This window comes from Pteronotus mesoamericanus, unplaced genomic scaffold (assembly GCF_021234165.1).
Source record: "Pteronotus mesoamericanus isolate MK-2021 breed Mesoamerican mustached bat unplaced genomic scaffold, CSHL_Meso_final scaffold_1186, whole genome shotgun sequence".
In the NCBI taxonomy this organism is placed as follows: Eukaryota; Metazoa; Chordata; class Mammalia; order Chiroptera; family Mormoopidae; genus Pteronotus; species Pteronotus mesoamericanus.
In genome coordinates, this window is record NW_026555302.1 from 12,892,735 (window position 1) to 12,911,464 (window position 18,730).

At 36.1% G+C, this 18,730-nt stretch overlaps 1 protein-coding gene across 2 annotated transcripts in view; it reads left to right on the top strand.

The window, feature by feature from the left end:
* The window catches only part of KIFAP3 (kinesin associated protein 3), a 106,193-nt gene that overhangs the window by 36,220 nt on the left and 51,243 nt on the right, over positions 1-18,730 (top strand). For both annotated transcript variants that reach the window (XM_054587793.1, XM_054587792.1), the window contains exons 11-15: positions 7,301-7,401; positions 14,081-14,189; positions 15,400-15,512; positions 15,881-16,046; positions 17,215-17,340. In XM_054587793.1, the coding sequence (XP_054443768.1) occupies positions 7,301-7,401; positions 14,081-14,189; positions 15,400-15,512; positions 15,881-16,046; positions 17,215-17,340 (615 nt within the window). The remainder of the gene's footprint in view (positions 1-7,300; positions 7,402-14,080; positions 14,190-15,399; positions 15,513-15,880; positions 16,047-17,214; positions 17,341-18,730) is intronic.

Sequence of the window (18,730 nt, forward strand, 5' to 3'; positions counted from 1 at the left end):
ACCTACATAGTGTCGATTTCTTCAGTGTGTTGCATAAATTCAGGGCAGGAGCCTCCTGCGCAGTGACATGTACAGTGCGGCCCGCAGGCCAGCGCACGTTCATAAACTGCTGCTGGTCTGTCACGCATTGATCCGGAAGTTGAGAATAAGCCTTTCCACAGGTACAGCAACTTAATTAAATATAATCTGTCTTCTGAATATAATCATGCAAATTTTGATTTTCTATTTTGCATGTATTTTATTTACTTTCATTTTTATTATACTTTACAAAAGTATTGATCTTTGACACATTGAGAGGGATAATAAAAACCTGGCCCTATACCACAGAGAGTTTGAGAAGTGCTATTTAGGTGAAATGGCAGGTTTGATCTTAGATGAGCACACTGTTCTTTTAGAGAATTCAGAAGTCCGTGTAATGCTGAAGCCAGCATCACAGGGACCTCACTTTGCCATGGCTTCTTCGTTCATTCATGAGCAGAGGTGAGAATGTTTCTAAAAAATTGAAGAATTAGCAGTGTTACCTGGAGATGTGTCTTTTCAGGACTTAGAAAAATGCTAATCACTACAGGTCAAACTCATCCTCAGTTGGTGTTCATCAAGTACTAAACTTGTATTAGACACTTTAACATATAATTTATGAATCCATGTTCAAGGTAACTAAAAAAGTTAACTATCTCAGGCATCTTTGCGGAAGTCGCCCTGTACTGCACAGAGCCACGCTGGTCATTGTTCATATATGACGCTGTATGCTAGTATGAAAGTTTGACCCAAAGTTCAAATCTTGATTCAGACCCCTATCTGTATAAATTTTGATTCTTCTAAATTTGAGGAGAGGGCGTCCCTGCTAATTTGCATGGCTGGTTTGTGCTTGAACTAACTTGACTGGTTATGGCAGAAAAATTGGGATTCCTGGGTTCAACAGCACACTGCCGTGCCTGTTTCACAGTTCTACATGGGTCATTTCCAGAAGGCTCCAGATTTTACAGTAACGTTAGACTGTTTTCACCAAAACGTAGAGTTTCTCAGGTCTTTTGAACTTACGTATATGTTGCCCTACTCTGTGAGGGGCCCCAAGTGGTTCTCAGAGGAAGAGTGGCACCTGATTCATCCTGATGTATGTCGCATTAGGTAATCTGGGTTTCAGGGCATTTCCCAAGGCTGTAGAAAGGTTTTATCAGCATGCTGGGAGTCAGGCCAGGTCAAGAGTTAAGTGACAAATGCTTGGTTTCTTCCGGTTGCGACAAGTCTGATTTCCCTGTCGTTGGAGATGGCCAGAGCGATACTGTGGGGCTCTACACTCTGATCGCTTAAAAATTAGGGGCCGTTTTCTTTGACCATTCTGTCATAGGCCCTTAAAAGAAAATTGGAAAAGTTAAGTTCTGAACATCTTTGAAATTTCTCCATAATATGAAATTTACTTGTTTCATTACATATTAATATGACTTCATCTTTAATTTATCCAAAGCATCATAAAATGAAGAAATAAAGCTTGTCTTTATTTTGTGAAGAGAGCAATATATTATAAATGGCCTTTTCAGACTTGATTATTAAAAACTTTTTAGAAATGGTCAGAATAATGTTTTCCAATTAGGGGGTGTGTTTTATTTTTTTAAAAAACTAGGTTGCCTGTATGAAGGTTTCTTTAAGAAACTTGAAGTAGATTTGTTTAATAACTTCATTTGGCCTGTTTATTGCAAAACTGTTATGGAATTTCACACATCTGTTTTGGAACGCAGCTCCTCATAGACTACTGCACTGTTTCTCAATTTTAATAGGCCTCATTATCCTATAAATAAACCTACATTTTCTTACCTGATCAAGTGAGCAAACAATAGGGGTTAGATGTGGCAAACGCTTTAACAAAAAGCACATGTCTAGCCGTCAGGGTAAGGTAGAGTCATATCAAGATTGCTTGAAGTTATTAATGGCAGTAAAATTTATGCTTCCTCCTGTTTTCCCAATTAAATCAAGAAGCCTTTTTTCTTAAGATTCTTCTATCACCAGCTGGTTCCAATACTCTGTGTGTGAATTTTGCCTGAAGGTGTCTCCATTTCTAGATGGTAAAAGCCGACCAAAGCACATTAAGTCAGTGATGTGGACCTGTAAGCTAGAAAGCAGTCATTGTTAAGGGCTTTATTTTGGTCCTTATCATTTGTACCACAAATATGCATATTTTGTAGGGTGTATAATAAAAAAGTTGTCGTGGTATGCTTTGGATGTAATAAAAGAATACTACAGACAAGGTAATAAGATAACTGAAAACATGTTGAAATATTTGAAAAATAAGCTACATGGCAAAATGTACAGTTGTACATAGTAAAAAAGAATGAAAATGCATCAAAGTGTTGGATTTTATAGTCCTTATTTAGGGAATACCTTCATGTAACAGAGCCATTGAGCTTAATGATAGATTTACAATTTCAGTTTCTTATAGCTTTTAAATTAAATAATTGGACACAAAAGTCATTATCCATGAACCATTGTATCACAAAAGTATGTTAAACTTGTTTTCATATCGATCGTTGTAACCTATAAATTGTTATTTTCTCCCCCTGAAGTCATGGTTAAAAAAATCATGGTTTTTGTCTATTTATTTAAAATCTTTACTAGATTTGACTGTGAACAAATATATTATAAAACAGGAGACTATCCAAAATAGTTTCATTCTTAAAAATTGGTCTCTCCAATTTCAAGTTCTCACTAAGGCTATATAATTATACTGGGTAGGTATCTGCAGTATGTGATCCAGTAAGTTAAACACAAAGTGATATGGAAGCATGTACCTAAGATGTTCTAATATACCTTCAGCATTTTCAATATATGCTCAGTAACAGTTGCAATTATCTCTCAAGTGATATTTTTGCCTGTGGCATTTTCACTATATTGATAAGAGCGTTAAGGGTGCTGACTCTATAGGAAACAAAGACATTTGTGACTTCTGAACTGCGTTGTGTTCACACAGACTTCCTAGGGGTAATGTACTGCCTCGGTGTTACTCTATCCTAATAGAGGGGTGCTTCTTTGCCCACTTACCTTCTCTTTTCACGGAGTCCGTGTGACTTCAAAGGGAGTTCCCTACTTTGAACGAAGACGTGGAGTAGGGAAGGGAACAAGAGTCTGGCTGATGGTGCGGCCCGGAACTCGTGTTCTCGCCCTGCTTTTACACAGTGTTGGGCTGGGGCTGCTGCAGAGGCGGAAACTGGGCCCTGAGCTCTGCTGCTCAGAACTCATATTTCTACGTGACGGAGCTGTGAATGGAAAATCCCAAGTGTCTTACAAAATTAGTAGCTAAATGGTGTTTTTACTAATCACTTCAGAGATGAAAAAACTGAAGACATTTTATAATTCAAAACCCATCAGCATGCATTTACCCTTTAATTGGCAGAATATCGATTGTGAGAGCAGCCTGGAGAGCTGATTTTTTTTTCTCCTTCAGCTGTTCCAACTGAACTACAGCTGCAGGTTTCTTTAAAAAGGAAAGAAAAAAAACCCTTAAATGTATTTTATAAGCCCAATAATTCCCACAAAATCAGTTGCTGAAGTTAATGGCCAGTTGGTGAAGGCGTTTGCTGCCCTCAGCCGGGAATGACCATTTGGGGTTGCTCAACTGCTAGGACAATTCAGGAACACTCTCAAATAATGACCCAGCTAATTAGCAGTGAATTCCTGTGGAAGTCCTATCGAAGTGCTTACGGCCTCTGCGTTTAATAGCCAGTGAGTTCATCATGATTCATGTTTATTACCATAAATACCACAAGAATCATAATGCCTCAGCCATTTTTCCACCCTGGCCTTATTACCTGAACAGATTTGACTAATCTACCTCTAGTCATTAAGGCCTAGTTCTCAAAATATTCAGCCTTTCACTGCTCTGCTCAGAAGTCACAGCACTTTTGGTGCTGTGCCAGCATACCGACTCTTGGCAGCCTGTTTTTACTTGGGATGTTGTTCAAGAATAATTGATGTCTGTAAGTCTTAAAGGAGCCCTTTTGAAATGCCTGCCGTTTGTAGGAAGTGGAGGAATCATAGCTGGTTAGCTGGAGTTTATGGGTTTTCGTCCTGAATCCTTAGGAGAAAATCATACCCTCCAGCTCTTCGAATGCATTTAGCATGTACAAGACTATTGGATGTTGTGGGGTTTTTTTTTGAGGTTTATGTTTTAAGAACTAAGATATCCTTTCATTCAATGAAGAAGATTATTAGCTTCTTTTACTTGGACCATTTAATCTCTCTTAATGGATGTTTATTGCTACATGATCTGCAAATTGATATAATAAAGTTATAGGCTGTATTTTTATTAAGTTAATCATTTACGTAATTATTAAATCAACAAACCAATGAACAAGTTACCTGTGGTATACATGCTGTAACCTTCATTCATATATTGTGGTTCTTTAGAGGAGAAAGGAAATCTGTGATATGTAACAAGATTTGAATTAAAATCCAGCTAACATCTGGGTAACAAGACCACTTATAAAATATTTATATCTTTTTTTCCCAAATAAAAGGACAAAGGTCAATTTATGGCTCTTTTGACTCCCTAAATAAATATTAAAAGGGATGGAAATCAGCTTTATAGATTTTGCAAATCAAGTGATTGAATTCTAGGGAACCTTTACCCAGAATCTAGAAGGCACATCCGCCGCTTGGGCTGTGTAGACCTCCAAGTACAGTGTGGTAGCTCGTAGATCTGTCATCACCAGCTTGCACACACTCCTCAAGGAACAAAATCTCTGGTATAGAGCTGGTCATATTCCAGTGTCTTCTGTTGTGTGCAGCCCAAACAAGGAGGGAAACACCTATAGGTTTTGATCACCTGGCACATGCTGCCTAATGATGAACGAAGTCACCTAGCTTGTTGGGAATTTTGTCTTCCATGTTCTCAGACTTCTCTCTGTGTCCTCCGTCCTCCGCATAGCCCATCCCCTCCACGACCATGCCTCACTCTGGAGGGCCATTCAGTTCTGTGACATGCAAGGAAGCCTGGAAGAAGGATGAGAGTCACAGTGTTTGTGGTGGCGGCGGTGGCGGTGAAGGCACACACACTGATGACAATAATCTATACTGTGACAATTTTCTTTTCTCAAGTTTACTTTTGTTAAGGAATTTAAAAACCAAGGAGAGTGAGAGAGTGGAGCCTCTGGCATGGGATGGCTCTCCCAAACCTGGGTTACGGGCACAGCAGAGCTTTGTAGGAGCGTGGCTGGGCAGCAGGGCCTGTGGCTCAGCCACGGCTTAGTGTATCTCCGCGCCGCCCTGCTCCCCGCAGAGAGGCCTTGGCCGCCGCCTCTCAGACCTGCTTGGACTGTAACTGTGGTCAAGTCTCCAGGGTAAAAAACACAAAGACAGTATATATTAGGGGCACACGAGCCTCCTTCTGTACTGGTAAACCAGAAGAATGCTGCTGTTGATGCAATTATGATAGCAAAAAATGATACTGAATTGGTGTATTCTGTGTCACACCCCATACTAACTGCTTTACCAGGACCCCGTCACCTCAGTCCTCGCACAGCAACCCTAGGGTTAGGTGCAGTCGCTGTCCCCATTTCACAGATGAAGAAACTGGAGCACTGAGAGTTTAACCAGCACTCACAAGGCCGTAGAGCCAGCAGGTAGCCGAGCCACACCTTGAACCCAACCATCTGCCTCTGGAGCCAGAGCTCTTCCCCAGAGTGGCACCGCCTCTGTGTACCACTCTGCTCACCTTTTAAGCTCCTACTACCTTGTTTTCCTCATAAACTCAAGCACTGCTTGGTAGCAGTTCTTGTCCAATTTAGTGAGAGTGATTTTTAAATATAACACTGCTCTTTTTTCCAGCTTTATTGCGATCTAAGTGACATGTAACATTCTCTAAGTTTAAGGGGTACGATTTGATATATGTATATATTGTAAAATTATCACCACGGTAAAGTTAGTTAACACATCCATCACCTCACATAGTTCCTTCTTCAGTGTGTGCTGAGCACTTTTAAGATCCACTCTCTTAGTAACCTTCAAATATATAATACAGCATTGTTAACTACAGTCACCATGCTGTTTAAATATTGAAAATAGAATCAATCATTTATTGAAAAGCTTCCATCTGCTTTACTATACCTTGTAAGAATTTATAACCACCTTAAAATATATGTAACAGTTGACAAAATTCAATAAGAATATAAAACAGTATTTTTAAAAACACTATTCTGGTAATTTTGTGCAATGGTAGACACAAGGATAAAGGTGCCGAATTCTCTCTGTTAAAATATATTTAACAATCTTCTTGATATATTATTTATCAACTAAAATTACTTATATGCTTGATTTTTTAACTCTAAATATTTTCAAGGAATTCTTATAGCCCAGAATTTTTAAAAAGAATACTGTTTTTGGGATAAAACTTTTCAGCTAAGCAACTTTTCCATCTCAAGTTTTGTCATTGAGTTTGAAATCATAAATATGTCCTTAAAATATGTTCTATCTGAAAACAGGTAGAATAGTTACATAGCATATTAAAGCATCATTTTATTTTTCAAATCTATGATATATCATTCACTTTTCTTTTTTCAGTTTCAACATATATAAAACTAGAATTATTTTACCTCAGAGGTTCTGAGACAATCCTTACACTATAGACTATGCTTAGTTTATTTATAGCCTTTAGCATTTTATCTTTATGTATTTTTTTAATCCTCACCTGAGAGTATGTTTATTGATTTTGGAGGGGGGCAGAGAGACAGAGAGAGAAAGAGAAAGATCGATTGGCTGCCTCCCAAACGTGCCACAAACAGGGATTGAACCCTCAACCTTCTTCGTGTACAGGATGACGATCCACCCAACTGAGGCATCCAGCCAGGGCAGTCACTCTGCAGTTTTTAATATTACAATACTATTCTACTTATTTTATGATTTTGACTTTTTCCAGGAATTAAATACATTTTTTATTTACTATTTCTTATATATCATCACTTTCAGTGAAGACTGTTAATCATATATTTTGATTTTAAAAGTAAGGGTGGGGAGGCCAATTTTATAGTGGGCTACTGAAAATGATTAATTCTTAGATTTGGGCTTAATTTTTTATCCAAAAATATACCTTGCAAAATATACATTATCTCGTAGAAAGTAATGGTATTTCACAGATAGTTAGCTCCATGCTTTGGGATTGAAATAGGGAGCTTGGAATATTTTCTAGAGGAGGGTTACATGAGGATTTGATTCAGTAGTTTATAAGTTTTAATGCATTAATTTAATGTGTTATACCCAAAAAAAATCAATCATATAAATATCAATTTCCATTTCTATGATTTCTTATTCCCAGGCAATGAAAACTACAAACAGATAGCAATGTGTGTCCTCTATCACATAAGCATGGATGACCGCTTTAAATCAATGTTTGCATACACTGACTGTATACCCCAGGTAAGTGGTTCCAATTTTTAAAAAGAGCATTCCAAAAATTTGTTTTTCACTCTTTTCTTTGCATTTGCCAGATGTCCTTTTCCTTAAAAAAGAAATCATTAAAAAATCCGTTATAATATAAATTTGTTATAAATATAGAACAGTATAAAGTGCAAATAACTTTGTTATCCCAAATGCAGAGATAATCATTTAACATTTTGGTACATTTCCTTTTACGTTGTTAAAAATTAATATATTGGGATTATATGCTATATGTAATTATAGATCACTTTATTTACTGAATAGACCATAAGTATTCTCCCATGCCATTGAACTTTCTTCAAAAATTGCTAATAGTTTATATAATATTCTATTGCATAAATGTACCATAATTTAAATATTTTTAAATTGTATGTTTAGCTTTTTTCTAGTTTATCTCTTAAAAACAGATGTAAGTAAACGCATGTAAGCAAATGAAAAAACAGGAAATAAATAACACAGTATGCAAATGCTTTTCCATCTCTCTGTTTTCTCTTTAGTTTAAATTCCTAAAAGTAGAATTACTAGGTCAAAAGGTAAGACCACTTATGTATTTGACACATTGTGGCCAAATTACCTTCTAAGAACACATAAGTTTGTATTTCCAACTAGCATTTCATTTTTAACAACACCGGATATTATCATTTCTCTAAAAGCAGAATGTCTGTTTCTTTTTATTTGCATTTCTGTGAATATTGGTGAGCTTGAACATTTTTATATGTTTATTATTCATATTATATTATAAATTATTTGTTCATGTCCCTTGCCAGTTTTTCCATTGTCATGTTAATATTTTCATGATTAATAAATAAGATCTATATATATAACTATTTTAACTCTGTCATATTACAAACATTTCCCAACTTAGTCACTTGCCCTTTAATTCTGTTATGGTTGATGGTTTTAACTGCTTTGCATTCTCTGATGGAAAAATGCTTTATCAAAATTATTTTATTTTTATAGCACTGTTCTCAGTTGCTTGATATATTTCATATGTTAAGTCTACTTGTCTTGAAGGAGTTTAGCAATTTTTCCCCCCAAAGACTGTAAGGGCAGAGATTCTATACATTATGATTTTACTCTTGCAAAATTTATTTTCATAGAATAACTTGTGCACCATTAATCTTTATTAAACTGAGTTCCAGTAAGTTGATTATCTGATAATGAAAACACTAATTGGGCTGATTTTTAGTGTTACATTAATTTTCTTTAAAAAGGTTTTCTAAAATAGAGAAACCAAAATTGCAGAATGTATAATATACTATAGAAATAACACTTTCAAAAACACTTTGGAAGAATATGTATAGTAGGTTATACTTATTAAAGGTAATTTACTCTTAAGGCTCCTACAAGGTAATTTCTTGTTAGCCTCATATTAGTTATTAAATTTATATTACTTGAAATATAATAAGTAGTAAAAAATAAACCATAATTTCTGTTTTCACTCATTGACCATTCTTCGCTTCATTCCAAATCAGTAAGACAGTTCAAAAATTGAATTTTATATACCATAATTTTAACTTTATCTACATGCAGTTAAAAAACTGATAAATTCTCAAGGATAATTTCTTAGCCTTTTATGTCAGGAGATAAGTTAATTATGCCTGTTTATAGGAAATAGACATCCTATAAAGAACATACAGCATATTTTATCTAACAAGGCAAGGTTTCTTATAGAGATAACACATGTCAGACTGTAGCCAGTGCGATGTGTAATCAAACTTTTTGTCAAACAAGTTTTCAATAAAAGAGTAGCCATGTCAAAGGGAGATTACAGGTGATTTACTACAGTCTCACTCCATATGTTCCCAGGGTTTCTGCTTTGCAGTTTCAAAGAGTGTTCCTTTTTCAATCCCATTTAGTGTCAGAACTTCATTGACTACAGGATATGAATTGGGAAGCAGCCAAAAAAGAATAAAATTCTTGCCTAGATTGACTGTTTTTATCCAGATTAGATTTTTAAAAGAATAACATTAAATTTAAAAAGAGAAATATACACTAAAAAGGGATGGAAAAACTTACTTTGTTGAATCTTGAATTTGGAGTCACCCTTCTCCCTTACAATGTATGTTCTCAGACATAAAATATAAAACTTTATTTTAAATAAAGAATCAGAAATAAGAGGCTGTTTAGGTTACCTTTGAGACATTATTATCATCTATTGCAGTTGACAGCTTTATGTGTAGAAAATCCTCTCATACCTTTTTAAGAACAATATTCATGCATGTTTTCCTGCCAGATAGTTTTATAACATTAAACATCACTGCAGTGAGGTTTTCAGAACATGTATAATGTGTATTTTACGAACAGAATCTTCTAAAACTCATTTCGTGGTCAACAGTTTTGTTTCTTTTTCTTTTTAAAAGTTCAACCCTTACAGGACTAGGTGAGGTTATATTATCAAATTATGTCATGAACATCGTGAAGTATAAGGCCAAATTATGAGAAGCCAAATGATACTCTGGAATATATTTGTTCCTAAAGAGCTGTCCAACCTGTGACTTGTACTTTATAGGGCTCAATTTAGACATATTTACAGAAAAGTTGACATGATTTGATTGCCCCCCAGTTTCAGTTTCATTGTAAAATGAATGAATCATGGAAGGCAATTCTGGAATTAAATAGAATTTTCGAAGCTCCCTTCAGGAATTAAAAAGATATTCCTTTCAGAGGTATTGGCTATTTGAAGTAGTGTTTATAACACCAGTAGAGCTTCAAGCTCATTTGTGACAGCTGATTAACCTATTTATTAAATAAAGCTATATCTGAGGATCAGCATGTTTTAGAGTTAATGCAATAATACTCTGTTCACTTTGAGGTTATGCACATTACTTTTTTGTTTAGTAAAGATCGCCACATATTGCCACTTCCAAAGTGCGAAAGCAGTGGTTCAGTAGTCGTTCACATTCATCTCAGTGATCAAAGAGTGTGCTGTCTGGTCGTGTTCTTTCATTATGTTATGAGTGACATATATTCACTCTGATATGAGCTATAAGTCAAGGAGCTTTTCTAAACTGTAAAACACTATGCAAAAGTAAGGTACTATTAGTAAAGTATCAGATCTTTTTCTCATTTAGGACCCATCTATAGTCCAATTTAAATGCTGATCTCTTTATATGTGTTTTATAGTTTAAACCTATAATTAGATTAGAGTTCACTTTTGAAAATTATTTAACATTCAAAGTAAGTGATTATACATTCAATGTGCCTTATAATCTCTCCTAATATTATGTTGTTTTGCTTCTTTTGTACTTTATTGCCTCTAATTATCCAATATATTCTCATTTTTTCCCTATTATATCAGTATTCTGCAAAATTTGGGGGCCAGGGCAAGACTTCCTTTACATATGATCTTAAAGGTCTCAGTGGGTGAATTGTTTTAGGCAAGCATACTTGGGGATAACCAGGAGTTAATAGTTGTATTCTAATAATAGTTAAAAGTACACATTAACAGTTCATTGTTATTTAGACCTCTAAGATGCATGCTTTGTTTAAATAGGTGCAAATGCCATCCAGATGCTTATAAAAGTATTTATTGGTAATGGAGTGGCCAATCAAAGTACATGTTTAGGTTATGATGTCATGGTGTTATTTAATATTTTACCCTAGAACAGTGTGCAGGGATCTTCATAGTGACCCACATGTTTTCCACCACAGTTGTCCTGCTTGGCCCCTCTTTGATCTACATGCTTCTTTTTAGCTGAATGCTGGTAAACGTCCTTTCTGACAGCCCCCTTTGCTCCTGCCTGCCATTATCTGCTGAAGTTCAGAAACCAGAGCATCACTTCAAACAGCAGAGTTAGGGAGTAGCCAGTCAGAAGAGATTCCTGAGGCATGCAAAGTTCTGCCATAATCATTCAAAGATGTTCGGGCAGGGGGTTGGGGGTGGTGGAGGTGTATGTGAATGCAGAGAGCTGTGGGGGTTGGCCTCTGGTCACTGGTAAATAAGTAAAGTCAGGTGCCAGAGAGTCTAGACACAGTGATTTCAGTCGTGGGTCTTTGGTATCTGATACTCAATATGGGACTTGTCTGATTGAACACTATTGCCTCCTCATTGCACAGGCTGAAGCCCTTTTAGTGCCTTCCTGTTAAATTAGTAAAAGATGACAATGGACATAGTTAAAGCAGAACAAATCTAGTTTTAATATTTCCTAGTTGTCAGCAATTACACTTACTTTTGAAGTGCCATGGGTAGCAATCAAATTAAAGACATCATGTGGCACATGGAGTTTGAACTAAACTATTATTTTAAAATGTGAATGCTTTAATTAAAATTGAAGTGTTTCTCTTTCTTATTATGAAAAACTAATTCTATATCATGGTACATTTAATTCACATTTAGTCCTAATTTCTCTTGATTTTGGGGGGTGGGGGTTGGATAAGATTTCAAATCATTTAAAAAAGAAATCGAGCTCCTGATCATTTTACCACAGGATGTAACATGGATATTACAAAAAAATGAAAACTCTCAGCTTCTAAACAAATCACTTGAAACCCCAATTTTAAGGGCAGTTTTCATACTACAGATTTATTTTCAAGTAAATAGCAACAGATATTTGCCTTCTTAAACTTTGCTTTGATGTAACATTTTTATTATTACAAAAAGCTTCTTGTATCAGTAAATGTTTGGAAGAAATATATAGTAGTAGGTTTTTAATGAGTAGGAGAAACATACTAATTGCAGTAATTGGAGGATTGTCACCTACATTTTTATTAATTTGTAATTTACTTTAATTGGCAGTTAATTTATAGATAGATAGCAAATCTGTTAAATGTATATCCAATAAATTTAGATATTTTATTTTTGCCATAGAACTTTTAGTCTGTAGCATTAAGTGTAATGATTCCTTACCCAGAGATCCCATCAGCGGCAGTGTTCGTGGTTAAAGAGCTGCCGTCTGGGAAGAGGTGTGACGCGCGCCGACCTGCTATAGTATTTTGTGCTATTCTGTAGTTTTCAGCATATAGTGAATTTTACACACATACACGCACATATGTGTGTGTATGGTTGTTAGAATTACGCATATTTTATTTTTTGGGCAATTGTTAAATGGATTTGTGCTTTTTATTTGGTTTCCAGGTGCTCATTGCTAGCACATAGAAATACGATTGATTTTTTTGTGTGTTGACCACGTATCTTTCTTGAAATTTAGAAACCTGGAACTAACATAGAGAATAACCAAAACAAGATTTAATAGAATAGGGTATAACCAGTCAACAAATAGTTATTATTTACTTACTATATATAAGGCACTGTGCTGGATTCAGGAAAGCATGTTGATCTAAAAAGGTATTTGCTCTGAAAAGAAACAAGAACATTTTAGGTTATAAATTAAATCCTATGTGTTGTTAACAATTTGACTTAGAGAAAAATATCTTGACATAATATACACTAAGCTAATTTGCTGATTTGCTAATAATAGAAAACTGGCTTCTCAAAACTATAGCACAAAGTTTGTTCATTTCTCCTTTATGATAGCCTCTCTCTCACCATACCCAATCTAAATTGCTGCTAAATGGCATAGGTGGCCTACCCTTTCCTTCCTGCTTTTCTATCTGCTGCTTCTCTGACCCTCCTTCCCGCTCCCTTAACCTTAAATAAAATTCTTCCCCCATTTTACACCCATGCCCAGAGAGTGCCTACAGCTTCAGTACCAACCATATGTGACGCTTCCTAACAGTATCCCTCCAAACATTTCTTCTAAACTCAGACTTGCATGCATTAATTTTACTAAATAGGTACTAGATTATTAAATAGGCCGCTTAAATTCAACATATCTAAGACCAAAATCCCTGTTTTCCCTTTAAAGTTTCCTCCTATTCTGGTTTCTCTTTTCTCTTTCTGGTAAACGTGGGCATCACCACCCCTGTCGGTGGGGAGACCTGGAACCGCCGTGGACCTGCCCTCTCCCGTTGCTCCTGCAGCTAGTCAGTGGTCAAGTCCCACTTGGATTCTTTTTCCTGACTACATCTCTATCCATCCTTTCACCTCTGTCCCCACAGCATCCCCCAGCCCAGAGGACCACCATGAACCTGGGTGTTTCCTCCAGCCTCCTACCGCATTTTCCTGGGCTTTTCTTAGCCTGTTTCAGCCTGTTTTCTACACTGGCCAGATCTTTTTGAAACCCAGATCTGCTCCCGACACTTTCCTTATTTAGAAGCTTTTAATGGCTTTTCATTATCTTTAAGATGAAGCCCTAAATCCTTTAACATGTACTTCAAGATGCTGCATGAGCTGGTTTTTCCCATCACATCTCTCAACACTGTTCCTTTCGCCCCATCCGTGCTTGCCTGCTTTTAGTTCTTCAGTGGGGTCTGTTCTTTCCTGCCTTGTAAATTTGACCACAGTGTTGTCTTTGCTCAGAATGCTCTACTTCTATACAACTTCAAATTCCTTAAATGCATAGACTTTATTTAATACTTGTTTTGTATTCTCCACTTTGAAGTTTATACTCAAATGCTGGGCATCTAGTAGTTCATTAACCATTTATTCATTTAATTATTCAGCGGTGAGAGGGTACTACTGCTATATGTTGAAAATGTAATTCTGTGATATTATTTCCAACATACAATCCAAGATAACACAGTGTGATAAAATAGTGATACTATTTCTATGTGTGTATGTCTTTTTGAGTAAAATATTCCTTATGCTTCTTGCTAGTTAATGAAGATGCTCTTTGAATGTTCAGATGAACGAATTGACTTGGAATTGATTTCTTTCTGCATTAACCTTGCTGCTAACAAAAGGAATGTACAGCTCATCTGTGAAGGTTGGTGTCTCTGGACTTCATAGATAACCTCTATTGTATGGCCATTGGAAATAGATAATAAGAAATTAAGAATTATGGTAACTATATAAATTCTATTTTTAAAGGGTTTTTTAAATTATAGCTATAATCTTAAAGTTCAGATAGACTCAGAATATTCTTACCATGATTAGAAACATCCTGCAGTAACATTTTAAAAACCAAGGTCAGTTACCCTTACTAGAAATTTGATTTTTAAAAATATTTTCTAGATGAAAGAAAATTTTTAATTTGCAAAGCAATCTGTTACATTGTAGGATAGTACAAGATAAATGTGTCAGGTATTCCTTCCTATGCTATCCTCACAAAATTGCTTGTCATGCATTGTGGTATTTCAGAGTCTCCTTGATAGTTTTTTTCTTATTTGAAAAGTATACATGTTTGTTACAAAAAGTACAAATGAGCAAATAAGGAAAAATTAACTCTTTACTCTCACTATCCAGAGATAAGCATAGCTAAAATTTTTAAATTAAAATGAGGTTCTTCTCTCTATGTATTGTGACATTTTTTAAGTTAATATATGGAATACATTGAATATCATTCCATGTAATTAAGTACTTTTATAAACCATGATTGCCAATAGCTACAAAATAATCCATTAAAGGATTTCCCATAGTTTAATCTGCTAATTTAGATATTTACTTGGTTGTCACTTCTTTTCTGTTACAATGATGCAATAATTTTCCTTTCTTTGAGGTGTTCCACATTTCCATTTCTATATTCTTAGGATGAATTCTTAGAAGTATTGTTTTTCTGGATCAATGAGCATTTCCATTTTTTAAATTTGTGGCACATATTCCATATACAAAAGGGCACATACTGTGTGATTCCCTTTATGTGAAATTCTAGAACAGGGAAAACTAATCTATGCTTATAAGAAAGAGAAGGAAGAGAGGAAGAGAAGGAGGAGAAGATAAGCGCAGTGGCTGTGTTTGGGGAACAGGACTGCCGGGGCAGAGGGGACTCCAGAGTGAACAGCGATGCTCTGCGCCTTGTCACGGGCATGAATCACCCAGGGGCGCATTTGTCAGGGTGGCTCCATCAGACACTTAGGTTTCTGCGTGTTACTGCATGTAAATTGTTTGGGGATTTTTTTGTAAGCTAAAAACAAAAAATTATTAAACTCAAGTGAACCTTAATTGTATTGGGAGAATCTTTGATTTTCCTCTCTCAGGAAATGGGCTAAAGATGCTCATGAAGAGGGCTCTGAAGTTCAAGGACCCCTTGCTGATGAAAATGATCAGGAACATTTCCCAACACGATGGACCAACTAAAAATTTGTTTATTGTAAGTATAGTTTTTTGGCCTGTCTGTTGAAATGTAACTTTTCCCGAGCTCTCATCAAATAGTAACTCATAACCCAAGTTGGCTTCCTGTCATCAACCTCCTTGTAAGATTAACTCCTACAAATTTTAGCCTAGGTTTTAACATTGCTTTTGCTGTATGATCCTTACCCCTCACCCGTCCATCCTCACTCCAGTTTTCTTACCTTAAACTAGTTCACCATTCGTTCCCTTAGCAATTCAGTTCAAAATTATTAAAGCAAGAGGATCATGTTTGATACTTTATTTTTCCTTCCCTTGGGTTAAATTATTAGATTGGGTCTTCTGCAGATATCATATTTTAAATTTGTATTAAAATTCTATTTTATTCAGGATTATGTTGGAGATCTTGCAGCCCAGATCTCTAATGATGAAGAGGAGGAGTTTGTGATTGAGTGTTTGGGAACACTTGCAAATTTGACCATTCCAGACTTAGACTGGGAATTGGTTCTTAAAGAGTACAAGCTGGTTCCATACCTCAAGGATAAACTAAAACCAGGTCAGTGCTGAGTTTCTCAGTTTTGTCTAATTAAATTATTTCTTTGTGTCATGGATAAGGCTGCTAGAGCAGTATGTTGTGACCTTGTACTGGGTAACACATTTCCCCCTACACCTCTGGTTCTAGCTTCTTCCTCCCAGAAAGTTGTCAGTAGGCCTCCTTTTATATGTATGTACTCTTTTTTCCTAACAACAAATATTAGTTTCCCTTTCCTTTTCTTTCTTTCTTTTTTTAATTTTTAATTAAAATTTTTAAAAATTTTTCTTGTTTTTTTTAAATCCTACCTTTTAAAAATTACCAAATGCCATCTCCTTCTGCCCATGCATATGAGGGAGACCTCAAAAAAACCAGAACTATCTTTTGGAAGGCAGGCCCTTTGTAGTACAGGCTTCCTGGTAGGTGAGTGTTCTGGGAACCTGTCTGTATCTGTGTGCCAGCTGGCATTGTTGTGAGAGGCTGCGTCCAGCTTCAGTGAAATTTTTCTGAAGATTCTTTCAGTGTGTTTTCCCATTTCATGATGGGTGGTTTACGAGCACACCTGCCCACACCATGCTGAGCGTTCAGCAATTTTTGACCAAGAGTGGCATGACCCCTATGCCCCACCGTCCCTAGTCACCCAATCTTGCTCTGAGCGACTTTTTTTTTGTTTCCCTCGATGAAAAAAGTCCTCAAAGGGAAATGTTTTGCCCATGTGGAAGAGATGAAACAAAACAACAGAAGCACTAAAGGGCATTAGAATCAACGAGTTCAAAAGCTGTTTTGAGCAGTGGAAAAAAATGTCTTGATAGGTGTATTGCACCAAATGGAGAGTACTTTGAAGGTGACTGAAGTTTAAACATGTAAGAATAAGCACACAATTTTTTATAAATAAATTCCAGGGTGTTTTGGGTCCCCCCTCGTATGTATCCATACACACACACAATTCTTTGGAGCATTCAAGCGAACTCTCTAATTCCTTTGTTGAAATTGTCATTCATTTGTATTTCCAAAGACTAATTTCTACTTTTCTACTGCCCTCCCCAACCACAAACTGTCCTCAGTGGACATGGAAATTTGGAAAAGGACAAACATATAATCATGTTAAGGTTCATAAGAACTGGTTTCATAGTTTTCAGAATCTTCTTCTTCTTCTTGTTCATGAAAACTTTCTGTGATTGGCCTCTAACAGGCGCTGCCGAAGATGACCTCGTTTTGGAAGTGGTGATAATGATTGGAACAGTGTCTATGGATGATTCCTGTGCCGCATTGCTAGCCAAGTCTGGGATCATCCCTGCGCTCATTGAATTGCTGAATGGTGATATATAATTTATCTTAATTTATTTTTATGCTATATCAACAGGCTATGAGTTTAAATTTTTTAATATAAAATAGAATCTGGAATCATGAAATGTTATTTGTCTTGTTACATTAATGATATTATAGCAACTTAAATTATATGGTTATGAAAATAAATTAAATATAACTTTTACTGGGATTAGATAGAATAATATCAAAGAGTTAAGAACATTGCTATGTTGAATTTTACCTTAATCTAGGGCACTCACTTGCTAACATTTTGCTTTCTGAACCCAAATGTGTCACTGGTAAATCCGGGTCTCTGACTCCAGAGCCCATATTCTTACTGTCTACCATACCACATGCTCTCCCTCACACCTTTGACATTTCTGGTCCAGTCTTATAAATACAAGCCTATGCATGTATACACTTAACTTTCTTAGATTATTCACATGCTCGGCTACTAGCCAGGTAAGTATACAATTTTCTGACCCGAAGCAAAAAAAGAATGTTGCTATGGAGTGATTAGGGCTAACTGTTTTTTTTAAGTATTATTTTATTGATTACGCTATTATAGTTGTCGCATTTTTTTCTCTGTTTTATCCCCCTCCAACCTCCACCCCACCCCCAGCATTTCCCCCCCTTAGTTCATGTCCATGGGTCATACATATAAATTCTTTGACTTCTCCATTTCCTATATTGTTCTTAACCTCCCCCTGTCTATTTTGTGCCTGCCAATTATGCTTCTTATTCCCTGTACCTTTTCCCCGTTCTTCCCCAACCCATTCCCCACTGATAACCCTCCATGTGATCTCCGTTTTTATGATTCTGTTACTGTTCTAGTTGTTTGCTTAGTTTGTTTTTGGGTTTTTTTTTAGATTAAGTTGTTGATAATTGTGAGTTTATTGACATTTTACTGTTCATAGTTTTGATCTTCTTTTTCTTAGAGAAGTCCCTTTAACATTTCACATACTAAGGGCTTGGAGATGATGCCCAGGACTCAGGGCTAAATTTAGATGCTGCCTTCCTCCCATCAGCCTCGATCAACCAGTGTTCTGTCATTTCTGCTTCCTGTTGAACTTTGTATTTGGATTGCCTACCTTGAGCAAACCCTTTTTTTTTTTTAATGTCTTGATTTCTAATCAGGAAAGTTTATTTGACATTAATTTCAAGCATCATACTCCCTCCTAGGTCCAGATGTAGTATTATCCTCTAAACTTTCTGCAGTGAAGAGAGGGTCCTCTATCAGCCTATCACATGTGCCTTTTGAGTACTTGACATATGGCTACTGAGACCGAGAACCTGACTTTTCATTTAATTAAATTTTAATTAGCTACAGTGGCACATGGTTACAGTAGTGGGTAGTAGAGGCCTCAGTAGAGTCTTCTTCTTCCCCTTGCAATACTTTT